The sequence below is a fragment of the Phragmites australis genome, chromosome 21 (assembly GCF_958298935.1).
Source record: "Phragmites australis chromosome 21, lpPhrAust1.1, whole genome shotgun sequence".
Lineage (NCBI taxonomy): Eukaryota > Viridiplantae > Streptophyta > Magnoliopsida > Poales > Poaceae > Phragmites > Phragmites australis.
In genome coordinates this window covers 18,498,515-18,525,478 of record NC_084941.1, presented here as the reverse complement: position 1 = coordinate 18,525,478, position 26,964 = coordinate 18,498,515, and the positions used below count along the sequence as shown (strand labels likewise).

At 41.5% G+C, this 26,964-nt stretch overlaps 2 protein-coding genes across 2 annotated transcripts; both read left to right on the top strand.

Annotated features, from left to right (window-relative positions):
* The first annotated feature begins 4,909 nt into the window (after positions 1–4,909).
* LOC133902895 (replication protein A 70 kDa DNA-binding subunit B-like) lies at positions 4,910–11,981 on the top strand. The gene is made up of 14 exons (XM_062344217.1): positions 4,910–4,985; positions 8,807–8,951; positions 9,025–9,298; positions 9,436–9,532; positions 9,660–9,787; positions 9,874–9,955; positions 10,036–10,150; positions 10,229–10,386; positions 10,496–10,809; positions 10,902–11,005; positions 11,094–11,147; positions 11,261–11,343; positions 11,431–11,503; positions 11,611–11,981. The coding sequence occupies exons 2-13, from the start codon at positions 8,808–8,810 to the stop codon at positions 11,501–11,503; spliced, it is 1,626 nt and encodes a 541-aa protein (XP_062200201.1). The 5' UTR covers positions 4,910–4,985; position 8,807; the 3' UTR covers positions 11,611–11,981.
* Positions 11,982–18,970: 6,989 nt separating this feature from the next.
* Positions 18,971–25,509, top strand: LOC133903308 (UTP:RNA uridylyltransferase 1-like). The gene is made up of 6 exons (XM_062344613.1): positions 18,971–20,509; positions 22,628–22,999; positions 23,311–23,534; positions 23,624–23,681; positions 24,464–24,660; positions 24,952–25,509. Exons 1-6 carry the CDS (start codon positions 19,208–19,210, stop codon positions 25,214–25,216), a joined length of 2,418 nt encoding a protein of 805 aa, XP_062200597.1. The 5' UTR covers positions 18,971–19,207; the 3' UTR covers positions 25,217–25,509.
* The last annotated feature ends 1,455 nt before the right edge of the window (positions 25,510–26,964 follow it).

The following is a 26,964-nucleotide window of genomic DNA, read 5'->3' as shown; positions in this document are numbered from 1 at the left end:
TCATGATGCTCTGTGGCAGGGCCTCGATGCCAGGTCAAGGTGTGAAGCTCGCTGAGGATGATATTACTGATGAAGCTGCACCAAGTATGGTCTAATTAATGCTAGAACTGGTAGGAGATGTCACCAATGTAGCCTTGCATGGTGAAGAGGCATCTAGTTGGTCCCGTCACATGTCGGTTCACCCACAGTGTGTCTGGCACTAGGATGAAGTGGCGTTAGATCCCGATGTCCATGGTGAAGGCAGTCTCCTCTGGTGGTTTGTCATAGAATCATGAATGAAAAGACAGGCATGGTAGCAAGTACACATTCAAGGTGAAGAGAAAAGAGTTACGTGCTGTCAGTTTGTGTTCCCTAAAGTCGTAGCAGTTTGAAAACCACACTGGAGTGATTGTTGTCCCTTGGCGCCAAAGGAGGGGAGCGGTGTGTGGGGCAGACGAAGAAGGATACCCTTGCCCACCATCAAGAACCCATAGCCTAGTTGGTGAAGATGACGTTGTTGGAGTCAATCGTCAAACGTGGCAGCTCTTGTAGAAGGATGACAGAAGCTGGAAACATACGTTGGTGCCCTCCCAAGTGAGGCATGTGAATAATCCCTACACAAAATTTTCGCATGACCTCCTGGCCTGACTCATACATGGTGTTGATGATGTTTGTGAGAACAGGGGATGATATCGGCAAGTAGATGTGATGGTCAAAGAAGATGATGACATCAGTTGTCATCCATGTGCGCGCACAGTTGCGAGTTCGAATGTTGGACATAATGGCAGCTCCAATCATGGTGGCCGAAGAAGCAATGGAACCCATCTCTGATACCAGGATGTTATGTGTTGGGGATCTCTGGGGTATAGGGAGTAGAGAATAGTGGTTAGAGGGGAGGGGAGTCTTGAAGGTGGAGAGGCGAGGCCGGCCAGTGGTGGCCAGTGGCGTGGTAGTGGTGTCGCGCGTGAGAGGGAGGGGTGGTGGCTACAGGGCAAGCGCAGAGAGAGAGATGAGGGAAACCTTTTCTTTCTTAATTGATCTCTAGGGAATAGCTCCTCTCATTAGGTAGAGAGGCAAGTTACTTGGCACCTAAGTAAACTAAAGAATGAGATCTTTTATATTGATTCCCTCCTGCATAAACAATCCAAGCTTCCCTAATGATTTATCATCTTATTTTAAGGTTACTCGCCAACGGGGCTGGCTTGGAGGAGGGGATGGTGTGTGGCGACCAACTAAGGTTTGGCTGGCCACACACCCCAGGTCGGCACGGTGGCAACAGTCGTCTCCTCGGTTGCTACCGTGGCCATTGGGTTGGACCGGTCCATCCGCATATGGGCCCTGACATCAAGCAAATTGTTAATTAGGCAACAAAAGAGGATAACATTAGGATACATTTGACAACATTGAATTGATTGAAGCGATGTGGCTGGCTGCCAAGATACAACATGAGTTATTACTATGCTAGCACTAATTTAGCTAGTGCAGCTCAGTTGTAAATATGAGGTAAGAATTAGACATGAGATATGTATTTCACAGAAGAAGGGTTCTTTCAAATAAGGCACCGTTTGAATTGATTCTTTTTCCTAGCAATTATAAGTACAGATGCATATTATTGATTTTTCCATGTTACAGATTGAGAAACTTATTGATGAACTGTGAACCCACCAAATAGATAAAAAGAAAGAAAGATAAAAGGATGTGTTTTTATGCTAATTAGGTGCCTTCATAGCACCAGAGCTTATGACCAATTGTTCAATAATGGTTCATAGAATAGAAGCAAACAAGGAAGTAGGTCACCCCACAAAAAACATAAACAATGGTAGATGCAGTTTCGAGAATACCATAAATTTGCCAATGCACATCTGTAACAACTGTAACAGCAAGAACCATACTGCACCACTAAATTCCTCGCAATTCCAGGACCAAATGAAATCCACTGTGGAAGCTAGTCCATAATTGAATATTCATAACCCACGTTGCACGAACCTCCACAAATTTTATCCTAAAAATCTCATCAAAACCTAGTCCATCTATCAAGCTATGTTAAAAATGCAAGCACATGTTGTTGGAGAAAAAAATACAAGCAAATGTATTATCCTCTTGCGTAGGTAATAAGCGGTATAGCAGGCAAAAGAGGCAACATGAAATGGATCCAGGTTGGTGGGAGGAGATGTCCGCTAGTCCGCAGCATCAATCACGGGAGAGGGAGGCTTCTCAGGCACCAGGGGGAGGGTTTCCTTGCCCTTCTCCCTTCACTACTGTCTGCAGCGTGGAACCTTAAGAAAAATGTGAGCCTGCCGCCGAGGAGACGAATTTTCCTAGGAAGAAGATCATGAGTAGGGAGGAGAACCTCGTGGTGATCACCACGACGGTGTGGTGGCGGTGGCGAAACAGAACAAAGGGAGTGTCACGCGGCACACGTGGAGCAGGATGCGGCATTGCGGTTGCCGGCTTGTGTACAGATTTTGGGCTGTCACTAGGCTTTAACCAATTAGTTATTCGACTTAGGATTTGGGTCGGCGAGATCGATCACTGTTCACTGGACCAACTTCAAATTATTTCTCTGGAAGAAAAACTTACTCTCTTCGGTCATAACTACATATCATTTTAGATAAGACACGATCTCTAATGTAAAATTTTGGCCACTAATTTTTATAAGAATATATTTATAAATACATTGAATTTGTAATATTATAAAAGCATTTTAAAGGCAAATCTACACATATGATTTTGAGGTTTCCAAACTAAATATTTTGAAAATATTTATTAGTCTATAAGTTTTAAAAGTTTGAACACAACTTTTCCTAAACGACATATATTTATGATCAGAAAGAGTACTTCTATTTTTTTTTATAATTTTGTGGTTATCAAGAAATATTCATATTTCTTTGCCCCAAAATATGGCTACCCATCGCCGTTGCTAGTTGCTACCAATGTCATTAATGATTTTCATCACCATGCCTAGTCGCCCGTAGTGCTTTGTTGCCCAGACCTCCCAAGTCCCAAGTTGCGTTCAATCTTCGGATATTTTGACAGACTGTCTCGGATTTGTCAATTTTGGCATCAGACTCGGATATTTTTCGTGTAATTTAAAAACAACTGCGTTTGGGAGGTATCGATCACAAAGTTTTGAATTATTATTGGACCTTCTAAAAACCAACATATTTGAAAATGTTGTTTCTACCTGTATTTTCCATTCGAATTCAATCAAGCAAATAATATGTCTATTTTGATTACTCGATAAGATCATTGTGCACTATTTACTATTTATGGGATTTTACACAATATCTGTGTGCAACTTCAAATCCGCGAAAAAGAAATAAAATATGTAATTAGTTATATGTACCTTTTAACACGGAAGGATTCGGAGGCCATCGGAGCCTCAGCTGCCTCTCCGCTACGCGTGTCTCCCCGCGCTGATCGGACGGACGTCGCCGGCAGAATCGAGCCTCGCTGCTCCTTCCATGCGTCCGACGCTCCGCCTCGTGTACATCGAATCGGAGAACCTCAGCCGTGTACATCGAATCGGAGCCTCAGCTGCCTCCCCGCTACGCGTGTCTCCCCGCGCTGATCGGACTGCAACGCTGTGCTCGAACGGCTCGAACGGACGTCGCTGCAGGACCCGGGCCCCGTATCAGCCTCCACGCGTTCGGCGCTCCGGTCTCCCTCAACGCGTACGGCGCTCCCGCTCGTGTACGTCGGCTCCTCGTGCCTCGCCGCGTGGCAACGCCGTTATCGATACCCGTACCTCCCTCCGCGTGTTCGGTGCTCTGAGAAACATCTGCCTCGTGCCTCGCCGGTGCTCCGAGAAATGTCTGACTCGTGCCTCGCCGCGCGGCAACGCCGTTATCGGACAGGCGTCGCTGGACTAGAGGACCCGAGCCCCGTCCCTCCCTCCACGTGTCCGGTGCTCCAGGAAACGTCCGCCGGTGAAGGCTTTAGCGTGCGCGTTGCGCGAGACGGCAGTCAGTCGCATTAAACACAGCAGACATCCTCGCCTGTGTCGTCTTCTTTCCTCGGCTGCATCATAAGTTTTTCCCCTTTCTTTCCCTTCTCCGCTGCCTCCTCACTTCACTCGGTTCTTTCCCTTTCTTCTTTGATAACCTTTGTGTTTACCTTTGATTCTATGCTTTTACGCGTTCTTTTCCATTCATTTGGTTCCGTTCCTGATGTTGCATTATTTATTCCTCTGTGCAAGGTTCCAAGCCTCACCTCCTGTAACTGCGTTGTCACCCGTTCAGTCCTCTTCACTGCCTGGCTGTGTACTCCCTCCAGAGAACAGGTGCTTATCTGTGTTACCAATCCTTCGTAGGTTCTTATATATGCTATCAATCTTTCGTATTCTAGAATCGAACTTTTCTGTTTCCGATTAGCTATTGACCTGCTCATATTATATTGCCTTCCTGTACCTTTGGTTCATCGTTGGGTTATTAATTTTATTATGTGTTCCTTTAGGTGTTGTGTCTTTATTGGGTTATTAATTTTATTATGTGTTTCTATAGGTGTTCTGCCTTTATTCCCGCGTTGGATTGTATATATATTTATTAGTTCATATATCATTATATATTAGTACGCCTACTGTGCCTTTTTTTAATCATGGGATTAACGATCCTATTGGGATTAATGTGGTTCCTCTGCATTTGGTTAATCTTTGGATTACCTATCCTGATATGTATTATTTTGTCTCTGGCACCTCCTATTATGTATTGTTTTTGTCTTCTGCAGCTTTGTTTTATTTGTCCCTTATAATATTCTGCTTCGCCCACTATCGCTTTCCTTAGCCACTAAATTTGGTCTTCCATTTGTAGAATAACCAATTTTTTCCATCCATCGCTTATTGTGCACTAATATATTACCTGTGCGTTTGGTTAAACATTGAATTACTGATCCTGTTATGTCTTACTTTGCTTCCGGTACCTTCTGTTCCAAGCCTCACCTCCTGTGACTACGTTGTCACCCGTTCAGTCCTCTTCACTGCCTGGCTGCGTACTCTCTCCAGGGAACAGGTGCTTATATGTGTTACCAATCCTTCGTAGGTTCTTATATGTGCTATCAATCCGTCATGTTCTAGAATCGAACTTTTCTATTTCCAATTAGCTATTGAGCTGCTTATATTATATTGCCTTCCTGTACCTTTGGTTCATCGTTGGGTTATTAATTTTATTATGTGTTCCTTTAGGTGTTGTGCCTTTATTCCCCCATTGGATTCTATATATTTTATTAGTTCATGTATCATTATATATTAGTGCGCCTACTGTGCCTTTGCTTAATCATGGGATTAACAATCCTATTGGGATTAATGTAGTTCCTCTGCATTTGGTTAATCTTTGGGTTACCTATCCTGGTATGTATTATTTTGTCTCTGGCAACTTCTATTATGTATTGCTTTGTCTTCTGCAGCTTTGTTTTATTTGTCCCTTATAATATTCCGCTTCGCCCACTGTCGCTTTTCCGTATCATTATATATTAGTGCACCTATTGTGCCTTTGCTTAATCATGGGATTAACGATCCTATTGGGATTAATGTAGTTCCTCTGCATTTGGTTAATCTTTGGGTTACCTATCCTGATATGTATTATTTTGTCTCTGGCACCTTCTATTATGTATTGCTTTGTCTTCTGCAACTTTGTTTTATTTGTCCCTTATAATATTCTGCTTCGCCCACTGTCGCTTTCCTTAGCCACTAAATTTAGTCTTCCATTTGTAGAATACCCAATTTTTTCCATCCATCGCTTATTGTGCGCTAATATGTTACCTATGCGTTTGATTAAATATTGAATTACTGATCCTGTTATGTCTTATTTTGCTTCCGATGCCTTCTGTTATATGCTACTTCGTCTCCTGCAACTTTGTTTCCTCATTAAATTGCCTTTGTTTACACATTGAATTACGCATTACGTTAGTACATGCCTTACTACATATTAACCTACCTGTTGTGCCTTTGTTTAACCATTGGATTTGCCATTTTGTTATGTGCTATTTTGCCTCCTGTGGCTTCATTTAATCACTAAATTACATTTTTAATTAGTGGCTGCTATTGTGGTATGCCTATGGTGTTCTGAAGTAAATAATTATTTGCCTTCTTTTCATATTTTCTTGCTGTTTTTCTTCCTTCACTTTCTATTCATTATGCCTGCTTTCTGTGCTTCGTGGTTTCTTGCAGTATGGGTTTTTTGTCTTCTTGGTATCCTGGTTTTTCTCTATTATGTATTATGCGCTACTGTCTGCTTATTTGTTATTGCATTCCTTCATTTATCCATTCCCTTTTGTTCCTATGGCGTTGTTATGGCTCTGCTATTTTGAGGCATGCCTCCTAAGAGAAGTAGGGCTGTTCGTGAAGGCCTTGATTTTTCGTCGACATCTGCTGCTTCCCAACGCCCGGGTACATCTGCTAGGCCTGTAATACCTTTTTTGCTTCCTTTTCTTCTTTCATTTTTAGGTGCTTTTGGTGCTTCTATGCTGCCTCATCGTACCATTTTTCTTTACCAATCTTTTCCCTCCTTTTTATGCTGCCTCCTTTTTCTTGGTCTTATTGCTTCTTACCACTTCTTATTCTTTGCCACCCTAAACTATAGGCCAACATTTCTAGCCTATTGTTTCCCGTTCCGAATCCAACGCAAACCGTGCCAAGAGAATACGGTTCAACAAGGCAAGGGTTATCATAAGGCAAGGTCTGTGCCCTATGTGCATGCCTATTCTATCCTTGCATATGCATTTATTCGCAGTTTCCCGTTTAAATTCGATGCATTGTAGGCCTTATTCCACAGGGCCCACGTATGGATCACATATTTTCATTTCCTCAGGAATACATTGATATATTGAAAGGTATACTTTTGTTCCTTCATATAGTTCTGTTCCTGCCGCCTTCTATTTGTTCCTCATATTTGTTGTTTACATATTTGCTTGCATTTTTGGTATGTCTCGCTTTTGTTGTCATATAGCTACATATAAGGATCGTTCTTATTATGGTGGGCCCGATTATGCCTGCGATAGGTGTTCTGCGATTTTCTGGTACCAAGAGAGGATTGAGAGTCAAAGCTCGGTCAGTCAGCATCGTACAGTTTACAAGAATTGCTGTCGTGTTGGGAGAATATCATTACCTATGCATAGGCCTTTTCCACCACCGTTGCAGGACCTGATTCGCTTTGATGCTGGTTCTCGATCGAACAGTTTTATGCGAATGATCCAACAATATAATTCTTTGTTTGCCTTCACTTCTCTTGGAGTTGATGTTGATAGATCTATTAATACTGGTGATGGTCCTTATGTCTTCCGTATTAATGGTGTTGTTCATCATCGTATTGGTTCGTTGATCCCCCCTATTGGCAAGCGTCCTGAATACGCACAACTGTACATCTATGACACTCTTAATGAATTACAAAATAGATTGAACATGTTCCCTGCAGAAGAGGCTGATAAACCCAATCCTGAAATTGTTTCTGACCTTATTGATATGTTGAATAGGGTCAATCCATTCGTCAAGAAATTTCGAATGGCAAGAGATAGACTCATGTCTCCAAATGCACCTGATGTTGCTATGAAACTTATCGGTTCTGTAAAAACACATGATGATAGATATTCCCTTCCAACTTCTTCTGAATTAGCAGGATTACTAATTGATGGTTCTTCTGCTAATACTTCTACTTTCGACGTTGTCGTCGAAGCTCAGCCCTCACAATTCAAGCAGATTTCCCCAATCCATCCAGTACTCATGTCTTTGCAGTATCCCCTATTGTTTCCGTACGGCGACAAAGGTTTTCATACTGCTATCAAGTTGAAGGAAGCTGATTTAGGTACTGTAGGATCCCGTGAGGACGTTTCTATGATGGAGTTCTATTGTTACTACATGCATTATCGCAGGCATGAGCCTAATCCAGCCACTTGCTGTGGTCGGCTTTCCCAATAATTTGGTGTCAACGCTTATTCATGTGTTGAAGCAAGCCGCCTTTCCTTTCATTTCTTTAATCAACACCTCTTACGATCTGAAACATATCAAGGAATATCAGATGCCATATGCCACGGTGCTTCCACAGGAAAAGATGTTGGGATTAAAAAGATGTTGCCTTCTAGCTTTATTGGTAGTAAAAGGTATATGCAACAGAATTATCAAGATTGCATGGCTATTTGTCGCGTGTATGGGCCGCCCAATAAATTCACCACATTCACTTGCAACCCAAAGTGGCCTGAGATTATAGAGGCTATTCGTTTTGAACCTGGCCAGAAACCATGTGATAGATCAGACATGGTAGTTCGTGTATTCCATATGAAACTTCATGAATATCTCGATGATATTAAGGAAGATCGAATCTTCGGCCCTATACATGCAAGTTAGTTTGTTTACTCTCGTTACCTTATTCTTTTTACTGCTTTTATTCTAAGAACTATACATCCTTTCGACTTTCCCATTCATATTGCCTTCTAATGCCAACATCACCTTTGTTTCTCTCTAAGTATGAGCCCACCCATACCTTTTAATGCATCACTTATCATATTGTGCTCCATTGATTGACCCTGTGTAATGTTACACTTACATTCTATGTTCATTTCATCATTCATTTTACATTCCTTTGCTTCCTTCTGTGCTATACTTTGGGTTCTAAATTTTGTGCCCTTTCAATACTTTAGTTCATCCTTTGGGTTCCTTATTCTTTTCACTGCTTTCATTCCAAAACCTATACAACCTTTCGACTTTCCCATTTGCATTAGCTTCTATTGTCAGCGTTACCTTCGTTTCTCTCCAACTATCATGCCACTCCTACACTCCTATCTTTTAATGCTTCGTATCATATTGTGCTACTTTAATTGACACCCTGTTTTATATGTGCAGGATGCAATACTCGCTTCTCAAAGACGTGACATCCGACTCACATAATTGGCAAGTCAGAACAAGGGTACTCCGATTCTCTGAGTATGCCGACAAAGCTCAACCGGCTAAAGTCCTAAGGCTTGATCTCATACTTCTTGATGAACAGGTTCATAAATTTTGTCCTGATACATTTTTCTCATTCTCCCCCCAGTTCACCTATGTTATCTGATGATGTCCAGGGAACTGCCATGGAAGGCCAGATCCCCGAAAATTGGGTTCAACAATTTAAGCCAATTCTAAAAGAAAATTCCGTTTACTATATCCAATATTTTCAAGTACGTCCTGCCCGTACAATGTACCGACCTGTTGATCATGAATACATGATGCGGTTCACAAAATATACAAGAGTGGTCGAAGTGAATCCTGTGCCGGACACATTTCCAATGTATGCATGTAAAATAGCATCGTTCGCTGAACTTCGTGAAAGAGTGGGTGTGCAAGAATTTTCATCAGGTATTGATAAATGAGACATTGCCTCATATACAACATTCTGAATCTTTATTCTGCCATTCCATGCTTTCGCTTACTTTGCAAAGTCTAAATTTATTCTACTTCATTACCTACTGCTATTAACACATTATGCAACATAGATGCTATTGGGATTTTTGAAGGGTGCACACGTATCATGCAACAAAATACGAAGAATGGCGTTAAACCACTCAGAAACATTTACATATCAGACGGGAGGTACCTACTCACTAAATATTACAGCATTTACTTATTGTAACTACCTATATTAGCAGTAGAAACCAAGTACAAAATTAACCGTTGATTCCCTTCATTACCTCATCTTTTTACTAATTATATCCTGTAGAGAAACTATTCGCGTCGCTTTGTGGAACCAGCATGCCTATGACTTCAATGATGAGCAGTATATGGAAATAGCTAAAACCAAAACTCTGGTTTTTCTCTTTGTCGTTGTAACATGTGCATGGCATGAAGGTAAGTATATCCTTCCTGTATGCAGATATGTTCCAATATGCATATCCAATGTGCCTCTTTTAATGCTCTTCATGTATAATATCTAGGAAAATTATCACTTCAAGGGTCCACAATATGCAGATGGTATTTAAACCCTGACCTGCCAGAAGCCGCTGCCCTCCATGACAGGTTTAATAAATTCACTCCATATAAAATATGAAATTCCTTCATGCCTGATCTTTTTGTCCATTAATCCTCTACGTGTCTAGCTATCCACATGGGCTACGACAGCCAATCTGGCATGGTCCAGCACCATCGCAGATTGGGCCAATTGAAACCACTGTTACAGATTTGGCAATGTTGACAAACCCACATACTATCTATGTAAGCCATTATATTACTAATGCATTCAATATACATTTACCATGGCTCTGAATATTATTTCCTCTTTGCTTTCCCCAGTGCAACAGATACATTGCAACTATTAAAATGAAGAATTTATTGCGCAACCAATCCTGGTGGTATTTGGCCTGTCAAAGATGCAACAAAACAATCCAAGCTCATGGCAATAGATATAAATGCACATGCATAAAATGTCCCAGCACAGATGGGGAACCCAGGTTCTCATTCCTAAAATTTATTGTCATCTACAAGATTATATCTATGATATATCTATATAGATTGATACATTACAATTTGATCCTTCCTGTTCCATGATGTTCATCACAGATATCGCCTTGCTGTTATCGCCACTGATCCAGCAATGCCAATCAATGACCCCAACCCACCATCTATTGAATTGGTCTTCTTTGGTCCCGTCGGTGAAGAAATAATAGGAATGCCAGTCGACGCCCTAATTGCATCAAGTGGAGGCGTAGAGGGCTTCGTTCCACCACAAATAACAAGACTCTATGGAAGGGAATTCAGATTACGCATTAGTGTTTCTCCTGGAGCCCTTCAAAGGCCAAACCTCTCTTATCAAGTTGACGGCATTGTCAATGTTGGCAATCTCCTAATCACTCAGCCTCTACCAATACTTCCATGTAATCCCACACTATCACCATCTCTATTTCCTGATTATTGACCAATATTTTGCATTCCATTCACCATATTAACAACAGAACTATTCCTGTAGCAACCCTGCAGGAACAACCCACTGCTCCCTCAATATTAACTAATGCTCAAGGACAGGCTGGAGGTTCATCTTCCCAAAAGGCAACCGAAATAACGCCGCCTAAAGTTTGTTCCCCCTTCTTTTCTCAAACATATCATTTCCAATTGCACAATAGTCACTGATGTACCACAACCATTGAACTCTCTGATACAGGAGACATCATCATCATTAACCCCGCCTCCGATGCAAACACCGCCTAACCTAGAGGTAAATGATTTCCCCTATTGACCCAGATGCAAACCTTCTTCAACAAAAACAAGGCAACCCAATCCTTTTTATTCTTCAATTCTATTCACCTCTACTTCTCTCTTTGCAAACAGACAGATCACCCTGCTATTGCTACTCACAAACGACCTCGATCTCCTCAAGCCAATGAACAAGGAAAAAATGCCGACTCAAGCAGGTACAAATCCAGTTCATACAACTATGATCACATACTAGCACAGGTACTCATACACTGAAAAAAAACATCTTAATGAAAAACTTTTAGTGATGAGCGTACTATAACCAAACGTTCAACAGTAAGGAAGCTCATCCTCGATGACTTACCAGAGGAAACCTAGGTAATCTCTAATGAACAACCAAAACATAGCATCAATATTTTTGCATACTACACATTTCATGGCAAGGCAGTGATAATATACATATCTTCATCTTCTCATATGCACAGGTCAGCTAACTTAGTGATGAAGACCTCCTTTTGCAATTTTGAATATGTCCTCCTATAAAATGTAGACAACACAGCTGCAAATGCTACCCGTTCAATCCTCTCAGCGCAGCACACTATAAGAAGGCATCTCCATCTATTACTAAGCCACACCTTTTGCGGTTGTTTGCACCCTAGCCTACATTGCCATAGGACCTACTATGTATTTTAGGACATGCCAGTAATATGTATCACCGCACTAATATCTGCACCGAAATATTGTACCGACAAACATCATGCTGTAAATATTTTACGTTGTGCAACGCCATGATAAAACAAAACGGCGTTGCTTCAATGCTTGCGCTAAAACATCAAGCTTGATATGGTTAACCTTTGAACATGCCTTAGCTACTTATGCTAGACTATCAGGCTTGGTATACTTAGACTATGACTGAACTGTTCTACTCTATCTACAATGGCCGCTCATGCGTGTACAATGCATTACGATTGATGCACGTTGCCAATAATTGTTCTTCGAGACCTAACATTCACCCGTTCTGACGATTGTACCCACGTTTTCAAACCTGAAGGCAAAGCTCTGATTAAGTATTATAACGGGCGCAGCGTAGCGCGCCTCTCTTCCTAGTGTCTAATTAAACCCGATTCGATTGCAACCTTACTCCGAGGTTGGGCCATGTATGCCCTATCATTGTCATACTGTGTGCTACTACCAGTACGGTGGCTATCAAACCCCAATTTATAATCGTGTCTTATGTATGAGTCTCTACATCAATATCTAATACATATAGATTATAATAGAATAGTATTATAATCATACATCAATTAATATTACAACATAATATCTACCAATACAAAAGGTGTTAATCCATAGGATTCATTATATTGGCCAAACAAAAGATAGGGAAAACTAAATATTCTTGGAAACATAGCAAATAGTCCATGATGATCACAGTGACCAAAACCTGAAGAACGGCTCTGACCAAGACAAAGACATGGAAGATATGGAAACGAAGAAACGCAAAAATATGTCTAACGTAGAAAACCAGGGTATGTCTATGTTTTATGAACCGGCAGGTAATGCATATAATATGCAAGAGGAAATGCGAACAACCAATTTGGAGGGGTGGCTGTCAGTGTTATTTGGACATCCGTCTTCATTTTTTAAATTGAAAATCCTAAATTCGAATCGGATTCCGACACCCATGTCAGATTATGAGTTGTATTTTGTATGTCTAAATTTTTTTTTATCGAATTAGACACTGAATCTAAATTAGATTTTAACATCCATATCTGTATCATTAGTAGTTGTTCATATTCATTGGGAGCAACTCTCCTGCAGTGTCCCCTCTGGCTTGCCGGCCACCATAATGATACATAGTACCACTCCGAACCATGGAGATTTGATCTTTTCCGCTGGGCACTCTGTTGGCCAAAGCGACAAAGTATTGGGTTTAGATGAGGTGGAAAGCAGCACGGCTGATGAGAACATCCAGTCTGTGCACCGGGTCATAACAGGAAAGAAATCAATAGTAGTGGAGACGGCACTGGATATGGTGGTTCAAGCTGGCGATGTTCCAAGACCAATGGCTATGGAGCCGGCTGGTCATACGGCCACTGATGTGGTGGTTTCGTCAATAGGAATAAAAATAAAAAAATTGATAATATATGTTAGCGTATTTATTAAAATAGATAGTATATCGGTGTATTTGTAAACCTAGCATATGTATTCAGTACTATAAAAATTGAAAACTTGATTTTAGAACCTGAGTGTGGGGGACCGTCCAAACAGTATTCTAGTTAAACTCCAGGAGGATCATTATTCACAATCAAAACCTCGATGATTAACCAGAATGTTATTCCGGTAGTCCCAGCACATGTTTACTTCTAGGACCGGAACACGTGCCTTTACAACATATAGCATTACAACACAGCTTAAGAAAAAGCAAATAATTAAATTACACTACAAATTCTTAAGGTTTTACCAAGTTATTACAATTTACAGTAAAAGAGAGTTATGAGAAGACTAAAACCTACTCAACTACTAACCTGCAAAAGAAACTACATAGCGGAAGACTAAAACTATACAATAAAAGCAGGATGGAGCCACATACCATTAGGCTCCATCATAAAAGCATGCCAACAGAGTAAGATGCACTACTCATATCCACCACCACCCTCGGCAGGCGTGAACTAGCCAAAGACCAACTCTCCCTCACCTGCAAAACCTGTAGAGCAGTTGAGTACGAAGGTACTCGCAAGACTTAATTCATAATGAGTAACTTATAATTAGCTTGACTCTAAGGATCATACATTTGGATATTAGCAAGAAAATGACCACATGGTTTAGTAAAATTTACATGCAAAAACGATTTGGCACATACATATGTGAACACCTAAACTTAATTTACAACAATACCACTATACCCTGCAAAGATCAATTGTACATAATTGTAACTAGAACCATAACGAACATAAATGTAACACGACCTATCTCCACCATAACTAACATAACCAACCACAATCTACAACAAAACTCTACGATGGTGCGCATGGACAGAAGTCATGTTTATGACTGAGAGCGCAGCATTTTGAAATGTTTTACACCCTGCAGGGGATACTCTTTTACCCACACGACACGAGGACCATTCGGCTTGTGCCACACGCTAAAGTGCGCACAAGAGGTACTCATGACAACCTTTCCCAATAAGCCCCAACCATTTGATACATGCATCGCTCGGTGTGGAGGTATCTAGAACTACTCCCGGAGCAAACTAGATACCTCTTCCAAACCCGCCCACTCACACCGTCGATGTTTAGGCTCAAATGATCACTGGTACAAAGGTATTCGGCCCGTCTTACCATTAGATCGACATGTGATGAGTATGGTAAGTGCTTAAGCCAACGACGACCAACGATCGATGCTTAACCGATGCAAAGCGATCTACAGTATCCAGGCTCCTTCTTCGAACTACCGCAGGAACCTCCTCCAGGGCAGATGATACCCCTAACACTGCTCACATCTCATCTCATGCTTACCACTCATCAACTCATCATCAATATCATTGTGTAAGTAATTATTAAGCCTATGCTCGCGAACGATGAAACATTTCACCGCTCGATTTCTACCGTAAACCTATGCAATACTAAGCAACTCGTATCACATTTTAAGTTGGACATTAATATGATTATGCCCGGGCTACAAGGATATGTATCAACAACAATTGAAGGAAAAGATCATGCATCTACATAGGTCATACTCACAGTATTCCGACATCGACTCAAACTCATGTATACATACATAAGGAATATTTATCAATTTATACCATACGAGATCCAAAGTTTTGGGATAAGTATGCTTAGATGCTTGCCTTGCTACACTGGAGTTTGCCTTATGATACCCGCACAACACTCGCAAAATTCGGGGAGATGGACGTCGTCTTCAATCACCACCGGGTCACACGCCGGTTCTCTGCTCACTAGAGAAGAACACATGCAATGATGAATATGATTGAAGTGCAACAATGCATGCCACAATATGCATAAAAACATGTTAGATGTGCAAGACACATGAATTAATGTCACACTAAGCGATCTAAACGAAGTCAGAAAAATATCAGGAGGCTGGTGTATCCGGGTGGACTCGGATTCAACTTGTATGACAGATCTATGCTACATAAACATGTATATGCCTTATCCAAAAGATTCTAGACCCAACTTGCACCCTAATCCCTAACGATTTTTTAATACAATTCAGTGGGCTTTCTCCTGTTGAACCTGGAGTATCTGGGCTGTCTAGAACAGTCGTTTTTAAGGGGATTTTAGGGTCGATTTGATTTGTGAGTCTCTACAACCCTAAGGAAAACATGCTAGGGATAGTTCAAGGAGTCTGAAACTCACTCATCAACCTAGCAACACGACTTCAAAGCTCATATTCTCCCAAAACTATATTTTACTCCAAAAACTCAAGAACATCTAAAGAACTCAAGAACAACACGATTCCTCCATGAAAACAAAAATGAATTGGATAGATGAGTAGCTCCTGAGCTTGTGATCGTGTGGATACTAGGGTCCTTGTGATCGGAAGATGGACAGAGCGGTGGCATGAGCTCACTGGAGGTCAGATAGCAATCAGTGAAGAGATGAAAACATGTGGGAGAGCCTTTCCTATGGGCTTACTGGGGAGTTACTGCACGCACCATTAAGGGTTGTCGGTCGGTTAGCTCGGCTAGCGTTGGAGAACAAGGGCGGTGGGTGGCATGTCACAGTGCTTTTTTCGTGTGGGCTCAGAGGGACTCGATGGTGCTTGAAAAAGGCCAAGGGGATGGCTGCAGTGCTTACTTTAGCTAGGTCAGTAGGAGTCGAGAAGGTGTGGCAATGAGGAAGAAGAGGATCGATGTGAATGGTTTTATTGGGTTCTGACACTGCTCCACCTCCAATGCGCTTCGAGCTACAAGAGGAGGTTCATAGGTTGGAGAGGGGAATATAGAGTCGCACTGAGCATAGAGGGAGAGTGTTTGCTTGCCGGTGGCGACGAATTACACAGCGAGCGAAGATTGGTGAGAAAGACAGAGGAGGAGGAAAGGTGGTGGGGCGCGGTGACCAAATGGGAAAATGGGGAGAGGAGAAGAATAGGAAGGTGGGTCCATTTATAGGGGAAGAGGGGGAACTAGGGTTTAGAGGGTGCGGTGGTGTCACATGTGCAGCTTGGTTTGGATCTTGAGAACCGAGAAGGTAGGCACTATATCAGACAGAGCAGGCACGCACAACACTATGAGGAGGGGGGACCGAGGTGATTCATGGGCGGATAGGTGCATGTGAGGGTCAATAACAAAACTGGCTCAGAGGATGGGGAGCTAATTCTTTTTTTAGAGGCGGTGGGAGGTTGAAGACGGTGGCATGGGCGTGGGACCTACATATCGGTGAGGGGGAAAGGGAAATGAGATGAGGTGCTAGGCCAGCTTGCGTTGGCATGCAATTGGGCTTATGTGGGCCTAGGCGCATAGTGTGGAGAGACTGGAGGCAAGATGGGCCTCGGCAGGCCGACTCGGTGTAGCATATATATATATATTTAGAGAGAGAGAGAGAGAGAGAGAGAGAGAGAGAGAGAGAGAGAGAGAGAGATGAGCCAAAAGAGAAAAAGGAATTTGGCCCAAGTTAGATTTAGGATTTAGTAAATAGATTAAGAATTGTTCTGAAATTTGAATATGTAATTTGATTTAGAGTTTGATTTGAATTAAGGAATTTATATTAGAGATTTGATTTAAGAATTAGAGCTAAACTTAGATTTTAGATTTGATTTGAATTTGCATTAGATTCAAATTCAAATCAACACATAAAGAACAAATACCAAGAAAACCAAATGCACATGCTCAATGTAAATGCAAGGTTTCAGTTTGAAATTCTGAATTTGAGGTGAGTTTGAGTTACTTAGCTCGAAAATAAATATATACATATATATACTCACATATATACTTATGTATATATATACTTATATATACTTATATATATACTTATATATATACAGATACACATTTATACATACATGCATATGCATATACATATATACACATTGGTTTTACTTTGATATTAATTTATAACAAAAATTAAAACTAGAGATTTTGGCTATCCTCTAAATGCTAAAACACCTAGTGCTACAGTGGCTTTTCACAATTGACAAATAAATGAATTTTTTTTTGACACTATGTCTGTTGGGAGAATAATACGTTGTCCCCCGTGCGTCCAAGGTCCATGAAATCTCTACAAAACATGAAGTCTGGCGATTAAAACGACATTGCTACATGAGGAATGAAGGGAGCCACCAAGCGATGTGAAGGCAGACTTCATACTAACCGAAGGAACTATCCCTCATTGCGAAGGCATACTTTGTAATAGCAACAGGAACTATCTAGCGTTGTGAAGGCAGACTTAGTGTTGGCGGAAGGAATTAATTATCAAGCGGTGCGAACGTGTTTAGATCATCTCTAATAGAAACTCTAAAAATCTATTCCTTATAATATTATTATAGTACCTCCTAACACTATTACAACATCCCTTATTTCTTATATCTTCAACAGCTACTTTATTTCATACTTTCCATTACTCTCCTCATCCTCTCGGACCCACGTGCATACGCTGTGAACAGTAACAGAGACAGCCATATCGTACTGCAAAAATGCCGCTAGGCAGCTACCTCCCGTATCACTGTTTCTCGATACTGCCTCTATTGGAGAGGGATGCGGCGCGAAAAGATACAGCATTTTACTGTAGCAAAGAAAAAAAGTACAGATGCTATCTTTGTTGGAGATGACCTTAACACAATAAACTATAGCAAGACTTCGTATCGAGCAAGGGACAAAAGCCACTTAAAGAAGTGCTTCACCCGAAGGACTTTCATGTATAGCCTGAAAGCGAGTCTACTCAAATGGCCTACCGAAGCCCCCCTACGCCACCCCATTGGAAACACCAAACGAGATTCCCAATCATTTGGAGCCCACTCGGCATAGTACGATGCTACTTGGCTTATGGACAAATGATCATTGTACCCTTAGAATATACTTCCATATCAGGATATATTCAAGTCAATATCTACGGAGTAGTTAAGAAATGGGTTATAAATACCCTCATCCTTAGTTGTAATAGAACATTCGATTTCATATGCTAGACACCCAATTATTATCGTTTTGTGACATGAGCGGTCCTCTCTAGCCTTCAAAGCTTCTCGCTTCGGAGCCCCCACATTATTTGTTTGAATATATATCCACAACAACGTCTAATTCATGGTCCAACAAATAAATGGCAAATCGATTAGTGTGTTTTCTCTCTTGAGTATGGATCCTATTGAACACTGCAAATTACCCTCCACTCTATATAAAAAATACTCGTCGTCTCCACCTCGTGTCTTGTCATTGTCTTTCCTGGTGCAACCATATCATGCCAACGACATCATAGCTGATGCGGGGTCCGGTCATTCCTCTATCCACTCTACCGCAATTATCATGTCCTCCTCATATCCGTAGTGGCTCATTGTCATCAGTTTTATTACAAAACCCAAACCCCATATCCGTCATCTGTGGCTACACAAGTAGTGCCTTTACTGCCGCCTATAACTATACCTCCACTAGTTTCATCCCTCTATAGTCCCATTTTAATGAACCTGTTTTACACTTGAATCCAAACCTTAAATAGTACATTAGAAAGAAAAAGATCAGTGCTATATGAGCACGGATATATAAAGAAATATGTAGTACTATCTTAAAAGAAGAATTTTTCTCAAACTGTATAGCTCAGTCTCAAAATAAAAAACACTCAACGCTTCACTACCACTATGGTCACCTTCCAGTCATCATTCCACTCTCCCCCGGATCTTTTTTGGAAAGCTCTCCCCCGGATCTTGGTGGCGAGCGGCCATGGGAGGGTGGAAGACGAAGAGGTACATGTGCGGTGGGAACACCATGCGCACGGCAGAAAAAAGCCTGTTCCGTTCCGATCAGGACTGCGAAAGCGTGAGCACAAAAACAGAAAAGTGCCGACGAAAGTGACGATAGAAAAACTAAGCCCGCAAGGTTTCGCGACGCACCAACCAACCCCTCGCCTTCACCCGATGGCCTCGTCCGGCGGCGGGGGCAGAGGGTCCCACCCGTCAGTCTCCTCATCCGCCGCCAACCACCCCTCGCCGGCGTCGCTCGACGGCGGCCTCCTCCTCCGTCTCCTCCAAAACCCTCCTCCCCACCCGCGCGCGCAAACCCCCGCCCCGCCCCCCGGCGCACCGGGGCCGCAGGACTTCTTCGTCGACCCCGCCGTCGCCGCTGTGGGGCCGCTCTTCCCCACCCCGCCGCAGATGCAGGGGGGCGGCTTCGCGTGGCCCTCCCCCTCGGCCCAGCAGCCGCCGCAGCAGCAGCAGCTCCGGTTCCCCGATCCCCGATTCGCGCCGTCCGTGGATCCCTACGCGGCGCTACGCGGCGGTGGGTTTGAAGCCGCGGATGCGGTCAGGCCAGAGAGGCCCCGGCCAGGGGCGCCGCCTCCGGGTTTCGGCAAGGTTTCGCACCAGGCCGCCTCAGGCCGTGAGACGCCGAATGCGTTTGGGGGGATGCCGAATAGGGAGCAGAACCAGCATCGTCCAAGGGGTTTCAGTAGGACGTTGAATAAAGAGCCTCGGACCACTGAAGCCGCTCAGGAAGTGTTCGGCATTCCTGGCAGAAATCCGCTTGGAGAGCAGCATATGCCAATAACCAGTGGCCGTGATGCTGCTGCAGGAATGATGTATAGGGAGCAGCGGCATGATCACTTTTTATCAAGGACACCGCCTGATATGAATGGCAACAGACCGTTTGGTCGGATGCCTCTTGGAGAGCCGCATACGCTTCCTAGCCCAGGTGGCAGGACACTACGTGGAGATCAGCACACGCCTCAGATCACAGGGGGCGGGATACTTCACAGAGGTCAGGGGCAGCAAGACCCACGTGTAGCGAACACACCACAAAGGGAGCAACGGTGGCAAGGGTATAGGGACGAAAAGGGCCATGTTCCACGGAAGCTGCCAAATGTGAATGTGCGTGATATATTTGGTAAGAAACCAGTGAAAGAATTGCACCATGTAACAGTACCTGCCAGTAGTTCAGTTCCTGTGTATGTTAGGGAGGATAGAGTGAATAGTTTGGACGATGCTATAATTGGGGAAGTAGGTTTGGAGCATGGAATGGGTGGAGAGGTGGTAGCGGAGGCAAGGAAGTTTGAAGTATCGCATCAGAAGAGCGAGGTTAGATTTGCCAGGGAGGATGAGGAAGAAGACAATGATGGCAGGGAGGAGGATGTTATGATTGAGCAGTTGACGGAAAGTCTGGTGATTAATGACAATGGTGAGGCCAAGGGAGTGGTATTGCAAAAAAGTGGCCTAAGGAGCAAGGTAAATTGGATTTTTTGGCAATACGATATGAAGCTTATTTATGATTAAGTGCATCTAGTTGTTTTTTTGCATTTAATGCCTAATTCAGTTGATTTCCCCCATATCCATCTGATGTAGCTGTTAATTATTACTCTCGAGTGCATCAGATTGGTTTGTCGTTGTGTGCTCTGATCCCTAGTAAATTCCATCTCAGGTCACACAACTGAAGGAAATCTTGTTTATTTTTTTATGAGTTGTGGTTCTCAACTTCTCATAGTACATGAATGCATTTGATATCAGTTCTAAACAGTATCACAAAGAAATACCAAATTGATCTGTAAATCTGAGAAAGAACACCATGACTGCCAGTTTAGCCTGTTTGTGGTTCACATACTCCAGTAATGTTTCAATCTTGCTTATAGACAGTACTATAAGATCATAAAAATATGCTGTCTTAATGAACATATGAGAACCACCTCTTCGTTCTCCAGTGAGATGACAACATATTTTCAGAACAAGTTAATTGGCACCTCAAATCCATAAAAAAATTTACATGCCTTGAAATAATCCAAATATATGCAAGGCTGCTTGTATATAAACGCTTGAAGGTGGGTTTGCCAATTGAGTACTGGTTATTGCTTTCTAAAACCTTAGGCTGCTTGTATATAAACACTTGAAGATGGGTTTGCCAATTGAGTACTGGCTATTGCTTTCTAAAACCTTAGGTACCTTAACTATAAGTTGTATGCTGGTTTGTGCACATCAGCACATGGATTTAAAAGGATGTTAGAGAAGATGGAGAGGCAGGTTGAAGCAGTAAAATGTGTTAACATAAATTGAAGTAGACCCACTACCATGTGTCATGCTTATGTTACCCATGGTTGGATGTGGATAGTGAAAATGCTGTTACAACTAACAGTAGTGCTGCCTAGCAATACTAGTGCACACATTTTACACTTACCTTCAATTGTAGTGGCATCTTGTTAGGCCTGCTGGATGAATGTGATGCAATTGAATGAAAACTAATTACTCCCTCCGATTGCAAATGTAAGTCGCTTTAAACTTGTGCACATGGATTAAGAAAGTAGATTAAATGACCTTGTTGCCCTTTATTTATTCTGCATTGAAAAAGATAAGTCATTCATTTGTGAGAGTGGTAGCATTTATTAAACAAGAGCAAAACGGGAACAAAAGAGAAAAAAATACATAGAAGTTCGAGAATGATTTATATTTAAAGAATAGTTGAGGAGGCTAAAACAACCTACATTTGCATGCAACCAGAGAGAGTATAAAGCTATTATGGATCTACTCTATTCACAAGTTAATATTCACAACATATCTACTTTGCACCAGCCTATCTTCCTAGGTTCAACCCTCAACTTCTTTGAGGAATAGTCTAAAACTGTATTTCTTTTATATTCTGAATTAAGAATTCTTCATTCAGGAGAAATCATAACTCAAAACATGATCAATATTTTGTACATTGAATGCAGTCAGAGTATGAGTCAGCAAAATCCCAACTGAAAGTCACTGAGGTTGAACACTAAGATCTTACTGTGCATTTTGATGATGTGGACTCTTTGTCTTCCACTTGCCTTTTCGCACTACACATTCTTACGCTGTTTCATGATTACTCAGGTCAAGTTTGAGTCTATTGGAACATGTTCCCGAGCCTAATTGAGCTGATCAGATACGAATATACATGCATGTTTACAAGATGCTAAGCTTGATCATATAAATGCATGTACACAAAGCAATCAATCTTATGTGCTCTTGCTCAAATCGAAAAGTTTGAGCCTGAGCCGAGCCCAGCCAGGTTAATCCAAGTTCTGCCTTTTTACACTCAGGTGGAATTGATTTACACCTATAAGTTGGTAGCTAGATCAAGTTAGCTCCATCACAATTCACCTACAAGTGAGTAATCTTGTGTAAACCATACGTAAAACAATGGAACAGCTGTCGTACTTTTGCAGTACTAGCTTCAATTGTGGCCTAAATTGCTTTTAGCTGTCTGGCCAGTTGCATTATCAAGAACCCTGCCAGCTGCTAGTTGCCACTTATACTTTAGCAACTGTTTTTACAATTTCTAGAACAACCTTACAGTTATGTTAGATTTAGCCTCCCTCTTTCATCTTGCAGGACTTCAGGTCAGACTTTTCTAGAGGGCATCATGTATCAAGCCAACGTATAAGAATTCAGAGGAGACACAGGCCATGTCGCTATGACATAGATCAATTTACACCTAGTTTCTTGTTAATTTTTGAATCATTAGTGCCTTCAGAGGAGGAAATTGCAAAGCAGAAGCAGTTGTTAACAGCTCTCAGCAGACTAATAAACAAGGAATGGCCTAATTCAAGACTATACCTCTATGGATCATGTGCAAATTCCTTTGGTTTCTCAAATAGTGATATTGACCTTTGTCTCTCTATTGATGACAAGGAAATGAGCAAGGTCGATATTATATTGAAATTAGCAGACATTCTCGAAGCTGGTAATCTCCAGAATATTCAGGTGATCTCGAGTCTCCTTTCATGTTGTGTTACGACATATCAGATATCTTTTGAGTTGAATAATATCATGATATATATTCTAAATTCTAAACAATGTGCTGATGTAACATGTATCTTTCCAAAGTTTCTGATTAAGTTTGTATCAAGGGTTTGGCCTTTATGATGTACTATTGCATACAACAATCTCATGAAAAGTCCCTGTTACTGTATCAACTTTTATATCAAAACACTATCGTTTAGAATCACTCTGATATGGTTTGGAATTTGAACTTGTGTACTAAGTTTCTGACTCAAATTAATGAAATTTTGTAGGCATTAACTCGAGCAAGAGTCCCAATAGTGAAGCTTATGGATCCAGAAACAGGGCTTTCCTGTGATATATGTGTCAATAATCTTTTAGCAGTTGTTAACACAAAACTTTTGAAAGATTATGCACAAATAGATAGAAGGTTACGGCAGTTGGCATTCATTGTGAAGCATTGGGCTAAATCTCGCCGAGTAAATGAAACTTACCAAGGAACACTTTCTAGTTATGCGTAAGTTATCCGTTTGACATTATTAAAAATGTATTATGCTCATCTTTTCATGATCACAGTCTGAATTTCATTATTCTCTTGACATTCAGATATGTAATAATGTGCATCCACCTCCTACAGCTGCGAAGAATACTCCCATGTCTACAGGTATCTGAGTTGTAGTGCATTTCTTGTATATTACATCTGCTACATACTTATATGTGTCTACCTTTTACATCTGTTAAGAATTCTTCGCACTTTAAGGTTCCCACTGCATATTGTTGCAACACAATTAGTTTAAAAGATTTGCATCTCCTACATTTCACACTTGAAAGTGACCTAGACCGACTTTACTGAAAAATGTAGCATTTTGATGTAACTTTTGGTATGTAAAAGATGGATTCTATCAATCACTATGTACAGCTATTTTTCTTTTTTGGGATTTCTAGGAAGATTACATATTTGCTGTATCGACACCATTTTCTGCATGTGTTGGCAGAGATGCTAGTATGCTGTATATGCTTGATGTTGTTCTCGTGCCATATTAATGCTATATGCCATAGATCTTTTGGTGCTGTCATTTTTGTATGTTGGATAACTAAATTGTACTTGGTGAGTACCCTTCATTAGAAATGCTCAGAAATGATTTGTTTAAAAAGCAAACTTTGCTGTATTATTATTCTTTTGCATTAATTGATTGCCAAAGGTTCTGATTTGTGGTCTTTACATCATTTATATTGTTGGTTGTACCCAATTTATAAAGGTGAACCAAAGCTACAGTGCTGTAGAAGAATGATATTATCCCATATGGCTACAGTCAAGAAGAATATATATGTGCTTTTGTTCACCTTTTCCCTGTGGCAAAGAAATAATCTATTGTAAAATTTTTCTGTTTGCCATCTCTATTCCTTTGTATTATTTTTGTTTGTCAACTAATTGACTGATATCAGGAAATGGAGACAACCTACTATGTCACTGTGGATGAAAATAACTGTGCTTACTTTGACCAAGTGGACAAGCTTAATAACTATGGCGCTCACAACAAAGATACCGTCTCAAGGCTGCTTTGGGCCTTTTTCCATTACTGGGCGTATGAGCATGATTACACAAGAGATGTCATATCGATTCGTACTGGAAGGATCATTAGGTATGCTGTATAGCATTTTAAACCGTCATTTCTTTCCCAGAAAGTTCTCTTGATGTGCTGAACTTTTGTTTCCTGGTTCCTATTTGAATATCGTGACACCCAGAATTGTGTGCAACGGAATATGCTATGCAGCCAGTTCAGTATAGTAGTATCTATTTACCCAAGTCACAACTATTGAATTATAAACTGTTGACCATGCAACCAAAACAGCTTCCATTTTTGTTTATTGTGTAGTGAAACAAAAAAGTAGCTAAAGTTGTTTCTTCTCATCCTTTTTGACACTTCTTTCAGCAAGGAGAGGAAAGACTGGACGAGACGGGTTGGAAATGACAGGCATCTCATATGCATTGAGGATCCTTTTGAGACCTCCCATGATCTTGGTCGTGTTGTCGACAAGTTCACCATCAAAATACTCCGGGAGGAATTCGAGCGTGCTGCCAATATACTGCAGTTTGATCCAAACCCCAGTGTCACGCTTTTTGAGCCTTATGTGCCCCCTCTGTTGCCGAGCCTGATCCAGGAAGAAATGGTGAGCACTGCTGGAGTAGATCTATGATCACAATCTTTTGTCATGCTTCAAGAGGTCCCTTTGTTTCGAAGGATTATCCAATGGCCATTTTATTTTGTGCATAGTTGTACAATATATATTTAGTTGTGAACTAACCTGAGGCCTCAGGTGGGCAACAGCACCTAGCTGCTTAAGGTTGGGCCAGCAATATTTGCTATCAGACTTCTAGCGCTATCAATTTCAATGTACATGTTGGTGATTGAACCAGACGGTACCGCCCTTTTCATGATTCGGAGGTTTAGCAAAATATGTTATGCAAGAGGATCCTTGAGTTGTGTCAACATCTGCCAGTGTGATTCTATTGAACTTCTCTTTGTTTTGGAGGTGTGTCAAAATATGTTATGTTCTTGCCAAAACATCTCTTGTTTATAGTGATCTTGGTGCCTTGACATGTCGTGGCGACCCCCGGGTGCCAGAAGCCCAGGATGCCTAGCCCCTAGGTGAAAGTTAGATTGGAAATGAAAATAGTAAGTATATATATATATATTGTGGTAGAAAAATAAATAAATAAATAAACCTCACATGACAACAAAGTAGGAGATATAGGAGCTGAATAGAGCTGCAAATTGGTATACGTTCTTTAGGCCATCTCTAACCATATGTCCATATGTCCTTTATTTTGTTCCTTTCTCGATTCTCTTCTTTGTTCTCATTCCCTTTATTTTCTCTTATCTTCAACGGTTTTTCTTTAATGGGAATCGTGAAGAGAAAGGAGAGAAAATTCCGTCCTGAAGAGAATGATCTTAGGAATGACTTTGAGAATTCTTTCGTGACGAAAATCGTGAAAGAAAATCGTTGGAGTGTTGAAGGAAATAAAAATCCCTTCACGATAGGATTTTCGCTCATGACGGGAATCCCTAGATACAATCAGGTTCCCAGTTCTCATCTGACGCATTTCTTGCGGTTGGACCTAGAAGTAGCCCAACTTGGCTCAATTGGAAGCCAAACCATATCATATGTTATTCCTTGTGCACACCCAAGCCTCACCCATCTCAGAATATTTAGCATTTTTTCCCTATGCGATATGTTTTCCTTGTGCACACTCGGATAAGGCCTACCCTGCAGCAAGAGATGTTAAGAAGAGTATGGGCACGTTTGGTAGCTTTGATGTGGCTTGTTTTGCTTGGGGAAGCAAGAAATCACACGTTTTGATGCTTTGCCAGCTGTCTCGATACCGGTGCTCACCTTGCCAGTGTGAGAGAGCTAAATCTGCTCTCTGGTGTTGGCAAGGCTAGCCTTGCCGGGCGAGACGAGCGGGCAAAAGAACCAAACATGCACTAAGATTGGTGTACTTGAGACTGTTTATTCTAGGAACAAAGTTGCAAATACACCTAAAAATCACTTCAAGTTGCAAGTATAATCTACAAATATTTTTCACCAAATTTACAAACCGCGACTAGAAATGATCAGGAGATGTTGAACCGACCCCCTTTTGATGGCGTGGATCAAAGCGGAATTTGGATGAGAGCTTGTTATCCTCCCTTTGCGGAAAAGGGGCCTGCCGAAACCCTGAACAAGGCAGTATTGGGTGCCATCCCGCACCACCTTCTTCATTGGAGGATTTTCTTTTTCTTTTGCAAAATAGGCAAGCTGGGATGGGATCCATCTGATCCAAACCGTAAGAACACAATCCAAGGATTCAAAATTTAAAGTTCGCACTTTCCCACCACATGGCGCGGTACCAGCTGATATATGACTGAATCAAATTGCCCATCATACATACAAAATGTTGCTAT